Genomic DNA, 22522 nt, shown 5'->3' with positions numbered 1-22522 from the left:
TGTCTACCTTTCAGGAAAAAGGGGGAAGGGATGGGCATGCCTCCTCCTTTTAAGGATACTTCCTGGAAATGTTATCCATTGGCCCGAACTCAGTCATGTGGCCAGACCAAGATACAGTGATAAAATTTGGGAAAGGTTATCTTTATTCCAGGATGCCATGCCCTAGCTAATTAGGTGGTAAATCTTTAGAAGGGGAAAAACGAATATTAGGGAATATATGGTAGCTCCTGCCACATGCATATTCTAAAATTCAGTTGTTACTTGGTTTAGGATTACAGTTCAAATAACACAGTTACCTAAAAGAACTATACCAACGTATCCTGTGTTAGACTCTCAACCCTAAAGATTTAGGTTAGATCTTTCAGATTAAATTTTAAAATGTCTTCAGTGCAGTATCAATTCTTCTCACCAGACAGAACAGGTGAGTATAAGTAAAATAAACAAGCTCTTAACAAATTATTAATTTTTAAAAAAGGAAAAGGCATTTAGAGTAAATATTTTCTCTAAAAATACTAATATATCATGTTTTATATCCTACAGATATTCCTGTAATCTGTTTTCCTTAGGAAAGTCACTCAATAATCGGAAGTTCTGTTACATCATCTAAAGTATTACATATTTGTCATGAGGATTAAATGAGACTACACATGTCAAATGCCTTGTAAACAGTAGAATTTTATACAAATATAAAGTTTTGCACCTTCAAAGCTATCACTCCAATAAGACACTTATTCAATTAAACAAATAATCTTAACTATTTTAACAATGTACAAATATATTCACAACATAATCTGCTGATTAAGACTTCAACAAAGTTTATAATACCTACAACAGAATTTACAAATGCCTACAATAGTTTGTAGATCGGTTTACAGTTACACAGAATGCTTTAAGAAATACCATTAATACAAATGCATAATTTAAAATATCCCCATTATAGCAAGAAAAAAATAGATTCAGATAATAAAATGTCTTTTAGGCATTTATTATGCCGAGTATGTAAATGATTATTCTCATTATGACATGAGAATAATGCTCTTTTAGTGGTAAAAGATCTATTAGCTCAAGGTCCACTGAAGAGCTTTCAATCTAGCTATCCTTTCTGTAAAATAAATAGAACAGCAGCAATCTCTGGGTATTCCTTAAACAAACGATGATGACTCCACTTATATTAACTGGGCCTTAAGTAAATGACTTTTTACAATAAAAATAAGATTTTAGAAAGTAGTTAATACCACTGGCCCTAATTGTTTTCACTTGCTTGTATACGTCTAAGAAATTTCCCCATGAAGTACATATTAAAAACTAACAATAATTTCTAACTTATACATAAGCCAAAGAGCTCACTCTTACCATGGAAACAAAATTTACTCCTGAAAATAATCTACAGAAATAATATGTAAACACATACGAGTTTTGAAACAGACTAAGAACATCCTCCTATGTTTTATGGATCAAAATGCAAAGGTCTCCATTACCTATGTAAATGAACACTTTCATTAACTTGGGATATACTGATATTACATGGCTGTGTGCATACCTATGGAACATGTGCATACCTACACCACAGAATAAATCCAACATATACTTTCTAGCCCCAAATGCTGGAAAGGAAATAAAAACTTAATATGAAAACTACTTTTCCTTTTTATAAATAAAGCTTTTAAGTGGAAAAACAAAGCCAACACTCCTCGTTGCAACATGGACTAAGCTCTAAAAGGTTCAGAGTCAAGAATCTCTTCAGTTGTTCCCCAATGTAACAAGCACATTAAGTTTTCTCTATTCAGGAAGTCTGATCATCTCCAGTGTTCTGCAAAAGACAAAAAAAAAAAAAAACTCCTTAATATCTAAGTTATTTCACTTCACACACCATGGACTTCAAGGCCTACGCCTAGGAAAACATTCTATATTTCTAAGCAGAGCATTACCTTACATACAATGGCCCAATCACATTAAAAAGTAGACATGCCAGGACAGGAGCAGTGGCTCACGCCCTGTAATACCAGCACTTCGGGAGGCTGAAGTGGGCGGATCACACACTCCAGCCTGGGTAGAAAGAGCGAGATTCCGTGTCAAAAAAAAAAAAGTAGACACGCGCTACTGAAGTAAACCCATGGATACCATCATTCACCCAGCTGTCCGGTTTGTCCCATTTGAGCAGATGCCAGTACCATGTAAGACACTAACCCTATCCATGTTATGCCGGTTTAAGGTTTAATTTCACCTGTATTCCACGGCCCTCCCCAGACCTTCAGAAACACTGAAAATTCTAAGGAAAAAAACCTAGTAAGTACATACATGAAAGTTACCCTAAGGTGGACCACAGTAAAGGTATACTGGGACACGCAAATATCCTTCGGAATCAGATGATCATGTCCCTACATGAATATTCACTTTCTCTATTTTTCATCTTCTGGAAGAGAAACTGTACAGTAGCATAAAAAGAACAACAAATTTTGAGTACAAAGGGCTGGGTTTAAGATCTAGCTTTGTACCACTTATTAGCTGTATAATCTTAAGTAAATAATTTAATTTCTCAGGGCTTTAGTTATCTAAAATGTAATCCCTGGACCAGCAGCACCCTCAGTACCACCCAGAAACCTGGGAGAAATGCAAATTATGAGACCCTACCCCCAGATCTACTGAATAAGGGGTCTGGAGGTGGAACTCAGCAATCCTGTGCCCTCTAGGTGATTCTCATGTATGTTCGAGTTTGAGAATCCCTGTCCTATATAACATCACTTGCCCAACCTACTGTACTAACCAAACGCAAGGTATTACTCATATAAAGACTTTGTCACTTTTCTTTTTTTTTTTTTGAGACAGAGTTTCGCTCTTGTTGGAATAAGAGCTAACTCCCAAGCTGGAGTGCAATGGCGCGATTGCAGCTCACCACAACCTCTGCCTCCCGGGTTCAAGAGATTCTCCTGCCTCAGCCTCCCCAGTAGTTGGGATTACAGGCATGTGCCACCACGCCTGGCTAATTTTGTATTTTTAGTAGAGATGGGGTTTCTCCATATTGATCAGGCTGGTCTCAAACTCCCGACCTCAGGTGATCTGCCCGCCCCAGCCTCCCAAAGTGCTGGGATTATAGGCATAAGCCACCGCACCTGGCCGACCTTGTCACTTTTCCCAAGAGATTTAACCAATAATTATTTACCTATGACAACTACTCATCCTCCTGAAAACCCTGATGTTGGGGTATTACAGTAAAATCCTTATGTTCTAGGGGAAAAAAACATCTGAGTACAAATGTTATGGTCCTATTGTGATTCAACTGTTCTACCTAAAACCATACAACATACAGGCCGGGCGCGGTGGCTCACACCTGTAATCCCAGCACTTTGGGAGGCCGAGGCGGGAGGATCATGAGGTCAGGAGATCGAGACCATCCTGGCTAACATGGTGAAACCCTGTCTCTAGTAAAAACACAAAAAAATTAGCCAGGTATGGTGGCTGGTGCCTGTAGTCCTAGCTACTGGGGAGGCTGAGGCAGGAGAATGATGTGAACCTGGGAGGTGGGGCTTGCAGTGAGCCGAGATCGTGCCACTGCATTCCAGGCTGGGTGACAGAGCAAGACTCCGTCTCAAAAAAAACCATACAACATACATTCTTCAAGGATATTCACTTAAAGCTCCCATAATTAATGAAAAACAACTGAACTTAAAAGTAATTTTTAAAAAATAAGTTATTATCAATGATAGTTTATCCTTCCTGGCTTTAAAATAATTTTAGGATACTGACAATACACTTCCAGAATGTCTTGAACACCCTCAAAGGGCAATTAAAACATCTTTATCTTTATATTTAAATAACTAAATGCCTTTAAAAAACTTCTGTTCAGGAGCGTTTCATAAAAATTAAACTATGGGCCAGGTGCGGTGGTTCACGCCTGTAATCCCAGCACTTTGGGAGGCCGAGGCGGGAGGATCATGAGGTCAGGAGATCAAGACCATCCTGGCTAACATGGTGAAACCCCGTCTCTAGTAAAAACACAAAAAAATTAGCCGGGCATAGTGGCGGGCGCCTGTGGTCCCAGCTACTCGGGAGACTGAGGCAGGAGAATGGTGTGAACCCGGGAGGCAGAGCTTGCAGTAAGCCAAGATTGTGCCACTGCACTCCAGCCTGGGCAACAGAGCAAGACTCCATCTAAAAAAAAAGATTAGAAATAATTGCATTAGTCAATGATCACATCCAGAACACACTTACTTGTCGTAAGAACTGCTTTCCAAAATATGAAGTAGCCATGCTGGTTAAATTCTTTCTGCTGCCCACCTTACACCTGATGTAACCATACAGGTTGGCACCTTGTAGTACCACACCCATGATAACCACCGCCTGGGACAAGGGAAAAAATAATCAGTGGTTACTGGCCTGAAATAGACCCTTCTCTGTGCCATAAATGAGACAAGGCAGATTGTCATGAGAAAGAGAGGGAAGAAGAAGCTCTGCAAAGCCATGATTGTGCCAGTGAGAGTTTTCCAGAGACAGCTGCCAGAATAGACCCAACTGATAGACGCGCTGCACAAGGCATGAGTCATTCACCCAGCAAGTATTTACTAAACACAACCGCTCTATGTGCCAGGCACATACTAGCTGCTGGGCATGCAGTAAAGGGGGAGCCTTCTTGCTCTGTTTCCCACTGGTCTGTGAGTAAAGTTAGGAAAAGTAAACGAGACTCAGGAAAGGCTCAAATGTTAATTATTTCCGTAAGAATTACAAAAGAACAGTCAAGAGGTAGATCAAGTCCAATAAACTGAGAGCAGGCAGGGGTGAATCTCTGCTCTGTGTGACAACTGGCTTCTAGTAGAGGGGATGGAATGTCCTAAGGGAGCAATCAACAGATGCCTGCCTTCCCTGAAGAGGGAGACAGCTCCAAGGGGAACTGTACTTTAGCAGAGCTGTTTGTTCCTTTGAGTTTCTTTTTCTCACCTATGGTGATCCCACTAGGATCAATGAGAAGTGAGAAAAAGAAACTCAAAACCCATTCTTTAAAAATTTCTAATTAATCTCAATTAGAAAAATTAAGACAATGTGAGGAATTCCCATGGTTAAAGATGCTAATACAGTGATCAGCAAAGTTCTTCTGTAAAGGGCCAAATCATAAATATTTTAGACCATACGGTCTCTGTTGCAATTACTCAACTCTAATGTTCTAATCCAAAGGCAGCCATAGATGATATATAAATGCGCAAGGCTGTTTTTCAATAAAAACTTAAAAAAACAGGTGTCGGGCTGGATTTGGTCTGCAGGCCATAGTTTGCCAACCCTTGTTCTGGAATAAACAGCTCATTGACCATTCTACTCTTTCATATCTGTGACAAGCAAAACAGCTCAATGAAATCTCTTTTTCCGGCCAGGCGCGGTGGCTCAAGCCTGTAATCCCAGCACTTTGGGAGGCCGAGACGGGCGGATCACGAGGTCAGGAGATCAAGACCATCCTGGCTAACACAGTGAAACCCCATCTCTACTAAAAACTACAAAAAACTAGCCGGGCGAGGTGGCGGTGCCTGTAGTCCCAGCTACTTGGGAGGCTGAGGCAGGAGAATGGCGTGAACCCGGGAGGCGGAGCTTGCAGTGAGCTGAGATCTGGCCACAGCACTCCAGCCTGGGTGACAGAGCGAGACTCCGTCTCAAAAAAAAAAGAAATGTCTTTTTCCAATCTAGATTTATTCTCCTTACCCTTAACAAGATGTACGGCTGATTTTAATGTTTAATTAATAGATTTAAATATTTGATTAATGAACAGGTTCACATTCCTAGTAAAAGACAAGGAGGTGATCCTTTCTGTTCTAAATTTATGTTTCATGGAATTAAACGTGTTAGTGTATTAAGAGGTTGCTAGTTACCTACATAAATATAAAACTGTGTCTTTATTTGAATAAATGTCTTTTTAACTTCCCATGCTTCTCAAATAGTGGCGCTGCTGGGTATGTATATATCAACATGCCAGGATACACCTGAATTCACAGACCAATCACAGGTCCTGCTAAGGCATCAATTTACTCAATGGCAACAAATGTTAAAATCTGTAAGTTAAACTTCTGGTTTAAGATGGTGCAGTGAAGTCAGGCATGAAGACCTTCTCCCCTTAAGGTATAAACAGGAAACAGCGTTTTTAAAAACGCAAATAAACTAATACCACCAAACATAAAAAGGGGCTGGTGGCCGAAGAGCCAGCCTGGAGCAGCTCTACACAGCTCCACACTCTCCAAAGAAGCTCTAAGGAAAATTTCACTAATAATTGCCATCCCCAGCAACTTACAGAAAAGCAAAAGACCTGAGAAAAAACATGCAGAAACAGCCATGACAACAGAAACTCCTCCCAACTAACAATGGCCCAAAAAGGCAAGAAAATCCCTGCAGCTGGCCATAGTGGTGCCACCAGGTGGGAAGAAGGCAGGAGAGGAAGCACAGAAGCATCAATAATCATGAGAGCTGATCATCTTAAGAGAAGTGAGAAGGTGGGAGACTCATGGAGAGCCTGGGTGAAGCCCCTTCCTGTCCTGTGGTCTTAACCCATTTATTTTTATTATTTTTAATTAATTCTTTCTTTCGAGATGGAGTCTCGGTCTGTCGTCCAGAATGGAGTGCAGTGGCACGATCTCTCCTTGCAAACTCCGGCTCCTGGTTTCACACCATTCTCCTGCCTCAGCCTCCCAAGTAGCCGGGACTACAGGCGCCTGCCACCATGCTAATTTTTTGTATTTTTAGTAGAGACAGGGTTTCACCATGTCAGCTAGGATGGTCTCAATCCTCCTGACCTCGTGATCTGCCCGCCTCAGCCCTCCCAAAGTGCTGGGATTACAGGCATGAGCCACTATACCCGGCAGTCTTAACCCATTTATGCTGTAGGTTGCAATTTTGTGAATTTTTGCATGAGTGAAAAATCAGACCTTGGTGATGACCTTGAGCAGTAGGATATAAATAACTCCTACATGCTTAGCGTTCCAATAATGGAACACTAGGCATAAGTAGGTTAACACAGGATCAAACTGGCTTTCACATAACCTCTCCCTGTTTTGTTTTAAGGAAGTAGAGACACTGCTAGAAAAAGACTGGGCTGACTCTCCTGGATGGATGCTAAAACTCCAAGGTCTCACAAACAATCCAAAGCAGAAGGGAAGAACCAGAGGAGAGTGCACAGCCAACCAGGAGACAAGAGCTCCACTAAGGAAGAGAACGCAAAACCAGGCCGCCCAGCCAAGACAGCCAGAGCCTGGCGAGTTCTCCACCTCGCACCTCACACCTGTGTCTTAATGCCACCAAACCCAGCACTGCAACTCCAGCTCAGAGCAGCAGCCACATGCCTCAGACATCAGGGGAAGGTGGTCAAGGAAGATTCACCCTCACTAAACCAGCAGAAAGAGAACGGCTGGACAGGGCTGTCACTGTAAGGATAAGCAAAATGGATAAGAACAAAGGGAAGTGCATTTATGCAAAACTATAGCAAAAGAAAAAAGCAGCACAGTATACAGAAGATAGGTGAAGAATCTACTCAGAAAGAAAAAAAAAATCAAAATAAAAGCATTCCTGGGAATACTTCACCATATAGAAAAACCTAAAGATAAGAACTCAAAAAGCATGAGGATGAGATAACAGGAGATGAAAACGGAGCTGACAAAGCTAAGGAAATACAGAGAGAAGCCTTAGCTGAGCACCTAAAATAGTTACTGTTCTCTCCTCTGCCCTCTCTACCCCATTACTTTGTATCATTAAGTAACATACCCTACTGTATTTTTTACTGTCTGTCTACCTGCCACGAGAACACAAGCTCTACTGGAACAGTCATCTTGTTTACCTGTCCCCTAACTTATCCCTGTGTCCCCAGACCGCTCTGACATAACAGTGAACTCTTAAAATTGCTGAATAAATAAGGAAATGAATAATTACAGCAACAAGAAAATAGTAGACGAGAACAAATAAAAATGATCCAACATAGACATAACTAATACTTCAAAATTAAAGGTCAAAACATAGAACATAAATAAATGCAAAGATTTAACAGAAAAAAATTTTCCTGATTCCAAGTAAAACTTTAGACTGCCTGTCTCAGAAAGGCACACAGGCTCCAGAAAATTGATATGGAAAGATAAATACAGATACATCCGGGTTACACAAACTAAAAAAAACAAAACAAAACCTTATGGGGAGAGATTACAAAGGTTAAGTAAGCCTGGCCTCAGACTTCTCCAAAATATTCATTATAAGAAAACGATGGAATAGCATCTTCCAAAAGGAAACAAACTGTGACCCAAGAATATTAATCCAGCCAGGTCATCATTCAAAAATGGTCAGTAGGCTCATATGTTTAAACATGAGTCAAAAGAAAATGTAACCAACCAATAAGTAAAAGGAGAAGCTGCAGTAAGACTGGTGATAGGCAATGAATCGATTTTTTTAAAAAACAGATCAAAGACTTAACACCCACTAAGAAATATGTTTTCAAAAGGTAACCATTGTAATACTTGGTAACACAAAAATAACATTGGAACAAACAAGAAAGAAAGGAGGAGACTCATAGGAAGGAATATGAGCGTTTATTTTCTTCCCTTTCTAAACAGAGTCTATTAAGTCAATAAACAGGTTTAAGTACATTAATTAATGTTACAAAGAAAACCACTAGAAGGACTAAAATAAGACTACAATAAGCAAAACTCTAGAGGTAGGAGCAGGGAGAAGTTAAAGAAACCATATGAGTGTAAAGTTTCCCATTTTCCAGAGCAGGAAATCTACAAATATTGAATAAATTTCCTAATTCATGAAAGAGGGTAATGATATAAACATATAAAGTAATTAAAGGTAACTACTAGAAGAACTGAAAAAGATAGTAAGTTTCCAAATCCAAAGAAGTATGAATGTATGAGCACGCACAAAGAAAAAAAGAACCTGGCCGGGTGTGGTGGCTCAAACCTGTAATCCCAGCACTTTGGGAGGCCGAGACGGGCGGATCACGAGGTCAGGAGATCGAGACCATCCTGGCTAACACGGTGAAACCCCGTCTCCACTAAAAAATACAAAAAACTAGCTGGGCGAGGTGGCGGGCACCTGTAGTCCCAGCTACTCGGGAGGCTGAGGCAGGAGAATGGCATAAACCTGGGAGGCGGAGCTTGTAGTGAGCTGAGATCCGGCCACTGCACTCCAGCCTGGGCGACAGAGCCAAACTCCGTCTCAAAAAAAAGAAGAAAAAAAGAACCTGTATCGCAAAACAAAATTTAAAAAATACTACAAATTAGGAGGAAAAACGTAATTAAGGTCAAAATATACCTGATATCAGTAAATATTGTGTGACATTTTTTCACACAATATTTACTGGTATCAGATATAAGACAGAACAAGAAAAAATAATATAAAAGAAAGAATAAGACTTACAAATTGGGTCAAGTGACAAACTATATTTTCCAAAGACAGCAGCAAGAATATCTCCTCTTCCACAAAGTCTTCTAGCACCTTCTTATTCCTTATCAAGAGTAGAGCCTAATTCCTATTTCCTTGAATGTGGGTGGGCAGCAGAAGTGATACTATGACACCTTAGGCTAGATTGTAAAAGCTTATGAGCTAGAACACCCCACAAGTGAAGTACTAGGCCTCCACGTAAACAGTCCCACCCCCACAGGCCACCACGCCATAAGGAAGCCCAAATTAACGCACATGGAAAAACACGTGGAGAGGCCATGGGATCTCATGAAGAGGAGATGGCTCACAACCCCCAATCATTCCAACTATTGTGTGACTGCAACTACTCAAGACCTCAAGCCAGAATCTCCCAGCAGAGCCCTTCCCAAGATCCTGACCCATCGAAACTATGAGATAATGGCTGTTGTTTTTCTAAGCCACTAAGTTTTGCGGTGAATTCTTATGCAGCAATAGGTAACCAAAACAGATTACCAACCATTATTTCCAGAAAAGACCACTAATATCCTAGAAAATGGGTGGGAAGGGGTCTTTTAGGTCTCTTCTCCAGTATTATACAGAAAGGTAGAGTTGGGAGCAAAACTTGGAAATTATATGATGAAGCTGCCTATTCAAGATAGATCCCTAATGATAAGGACTTGGTTGTTGCTTCCTATGATTACCATCAGACATCTTAATGGATTATTTGAAAGTTCTACATTGATACTCACCAACCATTTTACTCTGAAGGAGAAGAGTGCACTAAAGGCAAATATTACCCACAGCACTGGACAGGCAATAAGTCCCAACCAAAAGATTCTTGATTCAGCCTCTGATACAGTTTTATTCTCTTGAGAGGACTCCTATAAAAGAACATAAATTCAATAATCATGTTGTGAGATTTAGCAATAAAAAGTTCAACATGTTTAATAAAAAACATATTACTCACAAGTTCAAATATTAATACAGACAGCCCAAGTCCTAAGTCAGAAGCCAAAAAAACATGACTTCCACTCTTGTAATTTTAGGAACTGATCTACATTAACTCAAGAATTTTGCATTTTCAGGACAGGATGGATGGTTTACCACAACACATGACAGTAAAGAGTGGTCTCTGATAGGCTTCACTTCTTCTTGCACTTGTACTACTTATTCATAAGGAAGCTCTAAATGATACCTTTCTGAGTAAGGATCAAGGAAATCACAGTTATAATCACTCTGGAGACTAAAAGGTCAAATTAGCATCCAGAGGGGGAAAAAAATGGAATTAAGGGATTCAAGACAATTATCAAAATGTCTTAGCAATACCCCAGGAATTTATAAGGGTGGTAAGTTGTGTCCAAGGTAGATTCTATAATATAAAAGAATACAGGCTCATTGAACACAGTGCTACTTTCTTAAAATAACTTGTCAATACCCTTGATGTACTGTTGCCAAGAATTTGGTCCTCTGCTTCCAAAACTCATTTCCACGAGGAAAGTGAATATTCACTATAGTGTAGCAGGCTAACCCAAAACAGACCGGGACCCCCAGGGCTCCTGAAGGCAGAAGCTTGAAGAATAGAGTGCTCTGATCAGCTTTTCTATCCAGTTGCACTCCTCCTCCTCCTTTTTCCTGCCCAGAAAGGAAAGACGACCACAGGAGCAAAGACAGAACAAGATATTGAAAGCAGTTATCTGCTGGGCATAGAGGGATTCATGGAGATACTAACGAAGGCAACACAGAGGTATTTTATCAGCAGTCCCTGACAGGCAGCTTAGCACACTGTATAAACGCTGATCTAGTGTCTTTCCTCAAAGTACTCTGTTCTGTGTATTGCTTGTTTCTGGTCTGAACTAGACAGAAAAATGCATTAAATTCTAGAAGGCCATCATCTCCTTTAGTACCGACATGCCAAGCGATTTGCTGAGTGTTTTTAATTCTGAATACTTCATCTTCTAATATTTAAATATAACCTACAAATAATTTAGCTGATAACACTATTTAAAACAAAAAAGGCACTTTACCTTTCTAGATTCAAATACCCAGTGGCTCTTTCCATCTTCATCAATGTGATTCCACCAACGTAGGCCAACCATTAGTCTACCTGTGACATTCTGGTGAAGATTAATGTAAACAGACACATTTTAAAAGTATTATTTAAAGATCTATCATCAGCTCATATCTTAGTGTAACATTTCACAAACAAAAACCTTCAGCTTTACCTCCATAATATCCAGTTAGCAAAGACTACTATATATCAGGCCTGGCTAAATGATTAAGTAAAATGATAATGGCAGTACTAGTAGAGGTAGAGGTAACAGAGCAAGCCACAAGTCTACCCATAAACATTACCCCTTCTCTTTTCCCTCATGAACAATTTGCCCTTTCTCCAGTTCCCTAATTTTCCCTAAACTCCTTGCTATTTGGTTACTGTGACCTACCTTACATCCTGACTATAGCTACATATATTTTACAACTATATATCCCCAAAAATGGTTATACACACTAGCCTTCAGTCAGTCTCTCGAGTGTACCAAGCTCTTTTCCTATTTACTAAGGTAACAAATTCCTTTGATAGCTTTCCTAGCGTTTATTTACTCAACAAATATTTACTGAGCATCTACTATGTGCTGGTAATACAACAGTGACTAACAGATACCATCTCTTTTCTCAGAGAAAGAGGTGAAGAGGAAGCAGACAACCAATGTACAAATGTACCATTATCAACTGAGGTTAAGTCCTGCAAGGGAAAAGTGTGGGATGATTGAAGAGTGTAACAGCGAAATTTGATCTAGTCTGGGTATCAGAAAATGACTCTCTGAGGAATCAACATTTGGAATGAAATTTAAAGAATAAATAAGAATCAATAGTACCGGGGATGTTTAATTAATGATGTCCACTAATAGATTCAGTGGTTCTGTGAACTTCGATGGGTAAAAAAAATGTCATCTTCGTTTCCATTAACCTCTGGCTGAAATTTAACATATCTTTAAATTACGAATGTAGACAACAAACTACGAATGTCGGTAAAATTAAAAAACACCTTGACAAAACAGAAATCACAGACTTTTTTTATTTTGTGCTATACTTGCTACAGTTACCTCAAAATATTGTAGGTTTTTTGTTTTTTGTTTTGTTTTTTTGTTTTTGAGATGGAGTTTCGCTCTTGTTGCCCAGGCTGGAGTGCAATAGGGCAATCTCAGCTCACTGCAACCTCTGCCTCCCAGGTTCAAGTGATTCTCCTGCCTCAGCCTCTCAAGTAACAGGGACTACAGGCATGCACCCCACGCCCAGCTAATTAGTAGAGACGGGGTTTCTCCATGTTGGTCAGGCTGGTCTTGAACTCCTAATCTCAGGTGATTCACCGGCCTCAGCCTCCCAAAGTGCTGGGAATACAGGAGTGAGCCACCGCGCCCAGCCTCAAAATACTGTTTAGGCTCACCACTGCTTTGAAAGTAGTTAGCGTATCTTTAAATTATTAATGGAGATAACAAACTACGAATATAGATAAAATTAAAAACACCCTGACACAATAGAAACCACAGACATTTTTCATTTCATACTATACTTGCTGCAGTTATCTCAAAATACTGTTTATGCTCACTACTGCTGTGAAAGTAGTTATTAGACCTGCCATTAGATCTTACCATTAATAAATTTATAAAGTATCGTAGTCCTCCCTTATCTGCAGGGTATACAATCGAAGACCCCCAGAAGATGCCTGAAATCACGGATAATACCAAACCCTATATATGCTATATTTTTTCCTATACATACATACCTATGATAACGTTTAATTTATAAGTAAGGCACAGTAAGAGATTAATGACAAGAAATAAAAACAGAACAATTATAACAACATAATCTAATAAAATGTATGTGAATGTGGTTCTCTCTCTTCACGCAATATCTTACTGTTTAGTATAGTGTACTACAGTAACTGAAACCACAGAAAGTGAAACCTCAGATAAAAAGATTAGGAATCCCTGTATTAAGGTGATGTGGGAGCAAGAAGAGCATTCCAGATAGAGTAGTAGGCACTGACGCCCTAATGAATAAAGTATAATCTATGGATTTATGGGACTTGGTCATTATGGAGTAGGAAGGAGGCAACTGATACACTTCTGGTTTGCTTAAGTAAAAAAAATAAGGGCCGGGCGCGGTGGCTCACGCCTATAATCCCAGCACTTTGGGAGGCCGAGGCGGGCGGATCACAAGGTCAGGAGATCCAGACCACGGTGAAACCCCGTCTCTACTAAAAATACAAAAAATTAGCCGGGCGCGGTGGCGGGCGCCTGTAGTCCCAGCTACTCAGGAGGCTGAGGCATGAGAATGGCGTGAACCCGTGAGGCGGAGCTTGGAGTGAGCTGAGATCCGGCCACTGCACTCCAGCCTGGGCGACAGAGCGAGACTCCGTCTCAAAAAAAATAGTGATTCCAGACCCCGTGAAAGGGAACACTTAAAGAAGAAGAATGGGGAGTGGAAGATGGCAAGTAGTATTTTACATATGTTAAGAGATGAGATGCCTGGCCAGTCATGGTGGCTTACTTGGGTTCAAGACCAGCCTGGCTAACATAGCGAAACCCTGTCTCTACTAAAAATACAAAAATTAGCCAGGCATGGTGGCACATGCCTGTAGTCTCAGCTACCGAGGAGGCTGAGTCAGGAGAATCGCCTGAACCCGGGAGGCGGAGGTTGCAGTGAGCCGAGATCACACCACTGCACTCCAGCTTGGGCGACAAAGCGAGATTTCATCTCAAAAAAAAACATCTGAGATGCCTTCAAGGCAGCCACATAAAAACGTGAAGAAGACACATGGAGAGGCCTTGAGTTGTGAAGACAAACCTGAATGGAGATACAGATCTGGGAGGCAACACAGCTTACAGATCAGCAGTCAAAACCAGAAGCACAGATGGCACTCCTTAGGAAAGGAATACAGGAGAAGAAAAGGAAGAGTCTTATGAAACCAAAATTCCTATGGGAGAGATGTTAAGTGAAAAAAAAAAAAAAAAAAAAAGAGCTGGCAAGGGAGACCTAAACCAGAAGTATTTTCAAAGAATGCTCTCAGAATACTTTCGAACTCTTCCATGTTCCCATTTTCCAACTCTTTCCTGTTTTTATCTTTATTAGCTTATTTTCCTAATTTCTCAGGCTTATAGCTTATTTCTGAAACTTCTGGATTCAAGTAGTCCATTATTTTCCCTCTTTCTATTCTTTTCCCTCTGAATTCAGTTTTTGACATATCCAGAAAGCTTGACTGTAAATGATCACCATTAAGGTATAAATAACCTATATTTACAGTTTTTTGCTTCCTTTTAAACCCAATTACATAGCAGTTGGCTTTTTAAAAAGAATTCCAATTTTGACAACCACTTTCTATTAATTTCTAGTTCTGTTTCATTGGACTAGAAAATGTAGGTGCTCTGGGCAATTTTACTTAGATTTTCTTCACAGTGATACTTAGTCAATTTTTGTAAATGCTCCACAGGCACTTTACAAGAACGTATTCTGTCATACAAAGTCCCAAAAACTGCTATTAAATTGATGTTGCTAATTATTTCATTCAGATCCTTCAGACCTTAGTTATTTTTTGGCACTTTGGTTTGTTAAAGATTGTAGTTTGTTAGACTTATCATAATGCTTTTCTATCTTCTAATATTTCTAATTTTTTAAATACATAGTTTGATATAATTTTACTCTGAATGATCTTCACTGTGATTCATAAAATGACTTTTTTTGTTCCTCTTTGTGCTTTCTTACTCTGATTCACATCTCATCTGATAATCATACAATGCCAAGTTTCTTTTTGTTTGAGTTGATCTGATGTTATCTTTGCCTTCTTTTATTTTTTCTAATGTCATTAATGTGGTTAGATCTTTTGTTTGGACTTTGATTTCCGACCCGATCTTAATATTCTTGTCTTTAAATGGGTATTTTAATCAAATTACATTTACTATTATAATGAATTTGCTATTACTTACATCACCTTGTACATGTGCTTTCTGATTTAAGCTTCCTTGACACTTGCTTTGTTTTCCTTCTTCTGCTCTATGAACTGTTTACTTGCTCCATCTTCTCTAATGTTTCAGAAGATACATGACTTGTTTTAAATTTTACTAATAGTTGTCATTAAATTTTTAAAACCATTATTTAACCTTTTTTACTCAATTTGTCAGAGTGAAGAATAAAATAAAAACCAATATAAGCTTTAGCATTTAAACATACCTTTAAATTATTTTCCGTTCTCTACCTCTTATCTTCATTAACATTACCTAGGGCAAGCCTATCCAACCCTCTGTCCACAGGCCTCATGCTGCCCAGGACAGCTTTGAATGTGGCCCAAGAGAAATTAATAAACTTTTTTTTTTTTCTGAGACAGAGTCTCACTCTGTCGCCCAGGCTGGAGTGCAGTGGCGCGATCTCAGCTCATTGCAAGATCTGCCTACCGCGTTCACGTCATTCTCCTGCCTCAGTCTCCAGGTTAGCTGGAACTACAGGTGACCGCCACCACGCCCGGCTAATTATTTTTTTGTATTTTTAGTAGAGACGGGGTTTCATCATGTTAGACAGAATGGTCTCGATCTCCTGTCCTCATGATCCACCTGCCTTCGCCTCCCAAAGTGCTGGGATTACAGACATGAGCCACCACCTGGCCAAGAAAATCGTAAACTTTCTTAAAACATTATGAGATATTTTTGTGTGTGATTTTTTTTTTTTTTTAAGCTCATCACCTAATGTTAGTGTATTTTATGTGTGGCCCAAGACAATTCTTTCTTCCACTGTGGCCCAGGGAAACCAAAAGATTGGACACCTAGGGGTTTAGATAAAGATTGCTTTTTTGTTTTTTTAGTAAGTACATTGAGATTTATAACAATTATGACACATCTCTATTTTAACTGTTTCAGAACCCTGCTTATCCGAAGTCCACTTAATAACTTCCCTATTCTTGACTTAATTTTGCTTCATATCTCCATTATTTGGCTATCTATAATTTTTCCAAGGATAAAAGGGTGCCATTTTTTAAGCCCTTGTTTAAAAACAAAAAAAAAAACAAACAAACAAAACAAAACCTTATCAGAAAATAAACTATTTTGATCACGTTTTTTAAAACTCTAAACCCAGAAAAATTTTAAGAGTTTGGAAATTACCAGGAAGAACTGACTGGAAAGCATATTCTATTTGGCTGAACAGAAATTTTATGAACAACAAAAAGAAACGCATATCAAAACTGTGAGTAGGTATGTACTAAATACTTTAGAGCATAAAGTAATAGAAGAAATTCAAAGAAATGCAAGCCAAAGAAGAGTGGACAAAAGAAAAACCTAAAGAAAACAGACCACTGAAATCTTCCTTCTCGGCATTATGTGGCCTATGGAAACTGGCCATCACCAAGCCAACCACTTCTGATATCTATAAGAATTAAAAGATGGCCAGGCGCGGTGTTTCACGCCTGTAATCCCAGCACTTTGGGAGGCCAAGGCGGGCAGATCCACTGAGGTCAGAAGTTCGAGACCAGCCTGACCAACATGGAGAAACCCAGTGTCTATTAAAAATACAAAAAAACTAGCCAGGCATGGTGGTGCATGCCTGTAATCCCAGCTACTCGGGAGGCTGAGGCAGGAGAATCACTTGAACCCAGGAGGCAGAGGTTGCTGTGAGTGAGCCAAGATCATGCCATTGCACTCCAGCCTGGGCAACAAGAGTGAAACTCCATCACAAAAAAAATAAAACAAGAATTAAAAGATCTAAAAATGGATACATTGGTGGGTATGAATAGGGTTGTAACATCTTACTGGTCTTTGAATCAGTATATGTCTCTGAAACTCCAAAATTAGCCTTTGATTTTTTTTCTCCACTATTTTACTATGAATATTTTCAAACACACAGAGTTAAATTTTACAGTGAATACCCAAATATCATCTAGAGTCCATATTTAATATTTTATTATGCTTACTTGATTATCTATCCATGTACCTATCTATCCATCCATCCATCTCTCTAATCATTGTTCTTGAGTTTAAAACCATTTCTTACACTCCTTTCTATCCCCTACAGCAGGGTGTCTCAACCTTGGCACAACTGACATTTTGGGTAATTCTTTGTTGCAGGGGGCTGTCCTGCGTGTTAGGATATTTAGCAGCACATCTGCCCTCTATCCACTAGATGTCAATAGCACACTCCTCCCACCTCCAGTCATGACAACCAAAAATGTCTTTGGACACTGACAAATATTCAGTGGGTGGCAAGCTTGTCTCTGGTTGAGAAACACTGCCCTAAAGCATCCATAGGAGTCTCTGCAAAAGGTAGGTATTTTTTAAGTATTTGTGGACAACCTACACTGAGGCCTTATCTAGAAATTACATATAGCACACCTACAGGTAAGCCTGAAGCAAAACCCATGGTATGGATTAGAAGCAACATTGGAGGGTCTATGGTTGCTAGTCACATTTGTTTATTTGACTTTAAAGCTCATGTAGGTTAGAATATGGCACAGAAAAATCAGCAGCACAGTAACCTACATGTCTCATCTTGTCAAAGGGAAAAAATGAAAAAAAAACTACATGCAATTTGATATATCTAGCACTTTAACACAGACAAGGTTTGAAGTAACAAAAGATTAATTCTAACGCAAAATGTTCTCATTATTTTATACATCATTTTCATATTAAATATAATTTTCAAATAAAAACAATCAAAATTACCTTCACTGCCCAAAAGTCACACGACAATAACAAGATAATTGTCACCATACAGGTAATAAAGCTGCTGCTGAGCAACTCACAGAGAAGGTAGACGACGATTGCACTGACTCGAAAGAATAAGTGGAAAAATGATGCTACTGGATGTCTGAAAACCAAAACACAATATGCAATTACATTTTACTACAGGTACTAGCAAATGTAGAGAAAAAATGTTTTAGACATGGTGTAACTGTGAAGTTTTGTCAAAATAAAAGAGATGACTTTAGGAGGAAGCAAACGTCCTAGCTCTCTTTTTCTTAAGTCCCACTATTTGACTAGGCCCTGTTGTCACAGAAAATACACTGTGCACAGATGACTTTAACACTTCATTGAATATAAACTTTCACAAAATATGTAATAAAGAACTTTACCTCGCTTGGAGAAATAAGGAAACTGTATCTTAGAATCTGAATCATATTTTCCAACCATGCCAGAAGAATTCCTTAGCCCTCAGAAATCACTTCAGAAATTAAGACAAAGTTATCAGGTAGGTTGTTTCTTGTTTTGTTTCTTTTCTTTTTTTTTTTTTTGAGATGGAGTCACGCTCTGTCGCCCAGGATGGAGTGTGGTGGCACGATCTCGGCTCACTGCAAACTGCCTCCCAGGTTCACACCATTCTCCTGCCTCAGCCTCCTGAGTAGCTGGGACTACAGGCACCCACCACCATGCCCAGCAGACTTCTGTACTTTTTTTTAGTAGAGAGGGGGTTTCACCGTGTTAGTCAGGATAGTCTCAATGTTTTGACCTCGTGATTCGCCCGCCTCGGCCTCCCAAAGCGCTGGGATTACAGGCGTGAGCCACTGCACCCAGCCTGTTTCTTGTTTTTTAACACCTTTTTTGAGATATAATTCACATATCATACAATTTACTTACTTAAGGTAAACAATCTAATGGTTTGTAATGGTTTGTAGTACATTCACAGAGTTGTACAACCATCACGCCAATCAATTTTACAACTTTTCATTACCCCAGACAGAATCTTTGTACCCACTGGCAGTCATTCCCCATTTACCTTCAAACCCCTCAGTATCTAGCAACAGCTAATCTATCTTCTGTCTCTACAGATTTGCCTATTCTGGACTTTTCACACAAATGAAATCACACAATATGTGGTCTTTTGTGACTGGCATGAAAGATGAAAGAAAAGTGAAAAACAGCATTTTAGCAGGGTTCAGATAGAATTTGCTTTCAGTAAGTGAATTTCTTTAGAGAGAATTAAATTTAGAATAGAAATGTCATGTGATTTTGAAACGTGCACAATAAATCAAAATGTAACATATCTATAGAAACTATATGAAGAAATGGTACATTCTTGGAAAACAGCAAAGAATTAAAACACAGGTGTTCAAATAATTGGATTTGCTAATTTTAAAACTCAGTATTAAGTAAAATTCCATATGCTAATTATTCACAAGAAAATCTAATGTCATCTTGGTCTTACACTAAATACTGCATGTTGTCAAACCAGCAACATGCAGTATTCACAAGCACAGCGAAACAACGACATACATACAGAACAGCACTGGACACTAACACAGCTCATGCAACTTCTCCTCCTACCTGATTTTGGATTTTCTTGGTCTATTAGTCGTCTCCTCTTCTGCGTCAAACAGGGAAACATCTTCAGTGTCATCATTACTATCCTAGCAGGAAAAATAAATGGTCAAGAAGCAAAAGGATATTCAGTGTTTACACAGTCACTGCATGCAAAACTGCATACTCATCAAAATAGAAGATAAAATAATGTGGTTACAGCATCAGGAATTCAAAACCTAGGAAAAGGACACATGCAGATCCTCCATCCTACCCTCCTCAAATCATCTGGCAAAAACCCCAGGTAATAATACAAGTCTCAGCTGCTCCATTCCTGCCCGTAGGCTGCACTTTCTGAGAACACTCTGGGGTGCAGGTGATGCTACTACAAACTTAACACCTATCCTCACCTGTTCTCTCCCAAGTCACAGAGCAAACCGAGGCTACTGGGGATAATCTCAAGGTTTCTGGCTCCTTCACAAAATCATCTGACTGCATCCTTAGTTCCATGATCCCTTCTCACAACTCCTTCTCTTCTTATCCAAGGTTAAACCAATTATTTGTGCTCAGAATAACTTCTTTTCATACCTCCTCGGGGACTTGTTTCATCATTTTCCCCTTTATTTACATTTTCTTCTACCTTCAAGTCTATCTATTGGATCTTTCTTTTTTGTTGTTGTTGTTGAAATGGAGTTTTGCTCATCACCCAGGCTGGAGTGCAATGGCATGATCTTGGCTCGCTGCAACCTCCGCCTCCTGGGTTCAAACGATTCTCCAGACTCAGCCTCCCAAGTTGCTGGGATTACAGGTGAGTGCCATCACGCCCAGCTAATTTTTGTATTTTTAGTTAAGATGGGATTTCGCGATGTTGGCCAGGCTGGTCTTGAACTCCTGACCTCAGGCGATCTGCCCGCTTCGGCCTCCCAAAGTGCTGGGATTACAGGCATGAGCCACCGAGCCCGGCCTCTACTGAATCTTTCTAATCAGCATATGCATATAAACTTCTTCAAGGCCACTTATTAGGCAAAAAAGATTTTAAGAACCCTGATCCTGAATCTCCCCTTCAATCCTCTACCTTCCCAAAGCATTGCTTCCTTTTACAACCTTAGCCTTATTTTTTTTTTTTTTTTTGAGATGGAGTCTTGCTCTGTCGCCCAGGCTGGAGTACACTGGTATGGTCTCGGCTTACTGCAACCTCCACCTCCTGGGTTTAAGTGATTCTAGTGCCTCAGCCTCCTCAGTAGTTGGGATTACAGGAGTGTATCTCAGCTAATTAGCCTAGCTAATTTTTGTATTTTTAGTAGAAACAGAGTCTCAACATGTTAGCCAGGCTGGTTTCAAACTCCTGACCTCGAGTGATCCGCCCACCTCACCCTCCCAAAGTGCTAGGATTATAGGTGTGAGCCACCACGCCCAACCAGGACTGTCTTTGCATTGTAATAAATCCTCGTGTCTAGCAGAGCATTCAGCCAAGTGGTACAATATTTGTTGAAGGCATGAGTAAATAAGCAAAGGAGGCTATAATATACAGCTGACTGTGATCAGGGCTGAGAAATCTAAGTACAAATGGGAGCTGAGGAAGGAAGCAAATCATTCCTACTACAGGACACTGGAGAAGTTTTCTGGAGGAGAGTTTATCAGCTGGGCCCTGATAGTCCGCATAGGCCTCCCTAGACTAGGTATATTTTGAAAGGCACAGGTGGGAATACAGGAAGTTTGTCTAAGAAATGGCCAAGTAGCCCATGCAGTAAGTGATGGATGGGAGAAGCTCCTATTGAGCTAAGGCTGAAAAGGTAAAATGGATTAAGACCTATGAGACTAGTGGTTCTCAACCTTCGCTACAATTAGAATGCTCTTTTTATTTTAAAAAAAAAAAAAAAAAAGGCTGATAATTGGGTCCATCCCTCAGTGGTTCAGATATAATTGCTTTGAGGTGTGATCACAATGTAGAGCCAAGATTGAGATCCACCGTATGATGTTATGAATAAAAAGCTGAGGCCTTCTGCTCTTGATCCCAACAGTCTAATCGCCATCCAGCAGCCAGGGAGACTTTTTCACATCAAATCATATCATTCCCCTACTGAAACCCCTCAGCACTATGACTAAAAAACAGACTCCCTATCATAATCTATCATGATCTGGTACCTGCCAATCTCTAAGACCTTATCTCAGGCCACTCACCCTTCATGAACTGTGGCAGGCTGAATACCTCCTCACCCCTGCCAAAGATGTTTAGGTTCTAATCCCTGGAACCTGTGAATATGTGAATTTACTTGGCAAAAAGAGTTTCACAAATGGGATTAAGTTAAGGATCTTGAGGTCAAGAGATTACCCTGGATTACCCAGGCTGGCCAGATGATGTGATCGCAATGGTCCTTACAAGAGAAACAAAGGAGTCAGAGAAGGTGATGAAACAAGCAAAGTAGAGATCAGAGACAGAGATTCAAATACGCTGTGCTGATGGCATTAAGATGGGGAAGGGATCCCAGGTGTTTAGAAGCTGAAACAGGCAAGGAAACTCATTCTCCAGAACCCCTACCCACACCTTGATGTTTAACCCCTGGAGCCTCATTCTGGACTTCTGACCACCAGAACTTTACAATAGTAAATAGGAATTTGCTGCTGCAGTACCAATAGGAAATTTATACAGTACCTAAGCTCCTGCCAGACTGGCTTTTTTTTTTTTTTTCTTTTTGAGACAGGGTCTGGCTCTCGCCCAGGCTGGAGTGCAGTGGAGCAATCAAGGGTCACTACTGCAGGCTCTACATCTCAGCCTCCTGAGTACTGCAAGCCACCATACCTAATATTTTAATTTCTTGCAGAAACGGGGTCTCGCTGTGTTGCCCAGGCTAGTCTCAAACTCCCGGGCTCAA

At 39.9% G+C, this 22522-nt stretch overlaps 1 protein-coding gene across 4 annotated transcripts in view; it reads right to left on the bottom strand.

The window, feature by feature from the left end:
* LOC105505403 (Golgi apparatus membrane protein TVP23 homolog B) overlaps positions 1-22522 on the bottom strand; it is a 56854-nt gene that overhangs the window by 30022 nt on the left and 4310 nt on the right. The window contains exons 2-7 of one of the 4 annotated variants that reach the window (XM_011933227.1): positions 19677-19759; positions 18078-18222; positions 11400-11489; positions 10125-10256; positions 4206-4338; positions 656-1810 (exon numbers count right to left, since the gene is read on the bottom strand). In XM_011933227.1, coding sequence (XP_011788617.1) covers positions 1797-1810; positions 4206-4338; positions 10125-10256; positions 11400-11489; positions 18078-18222; positions 19677-19759 — 597 coding nt within the window. In that variant the 3' untranslated portion in view covers positions 656-1796. Of the gene's footprint in view, positions 1-655; positions 1811-4188; positions 4339-10124; positions 10257-11399; positions 11490-18077; positions 18223-19676; positions 19760-22522 lie in introns of those variants that run through there. The other 3 variants (XM_011933225.1, XM_011933226.1, XM_011933224.1) reach the window with 3 other exon arrangements.

The sequence above is a fragment of the Colobus angolensis genome, unplaced genomic scaffold, assembly GCF_000951035.1.
Source record: "Colobus angolensis palliatus isolate OR3802 unplaced genomic scaffold, Cang.pa_1.0 Scaffold125, whole genome shotgun sequence".
Classification (NCBI taxonomy): Eukaryota; Metazoa; Chordata; class Mammalia; order Primates; family Cercopithecidae; genus Colobus; species Colobus angolensis.
The sequence above is the reverse complement of the archived record's forward strand: the minus strand, read 5'-3'. Positions and strand labels throughout refer to the sequence as shown.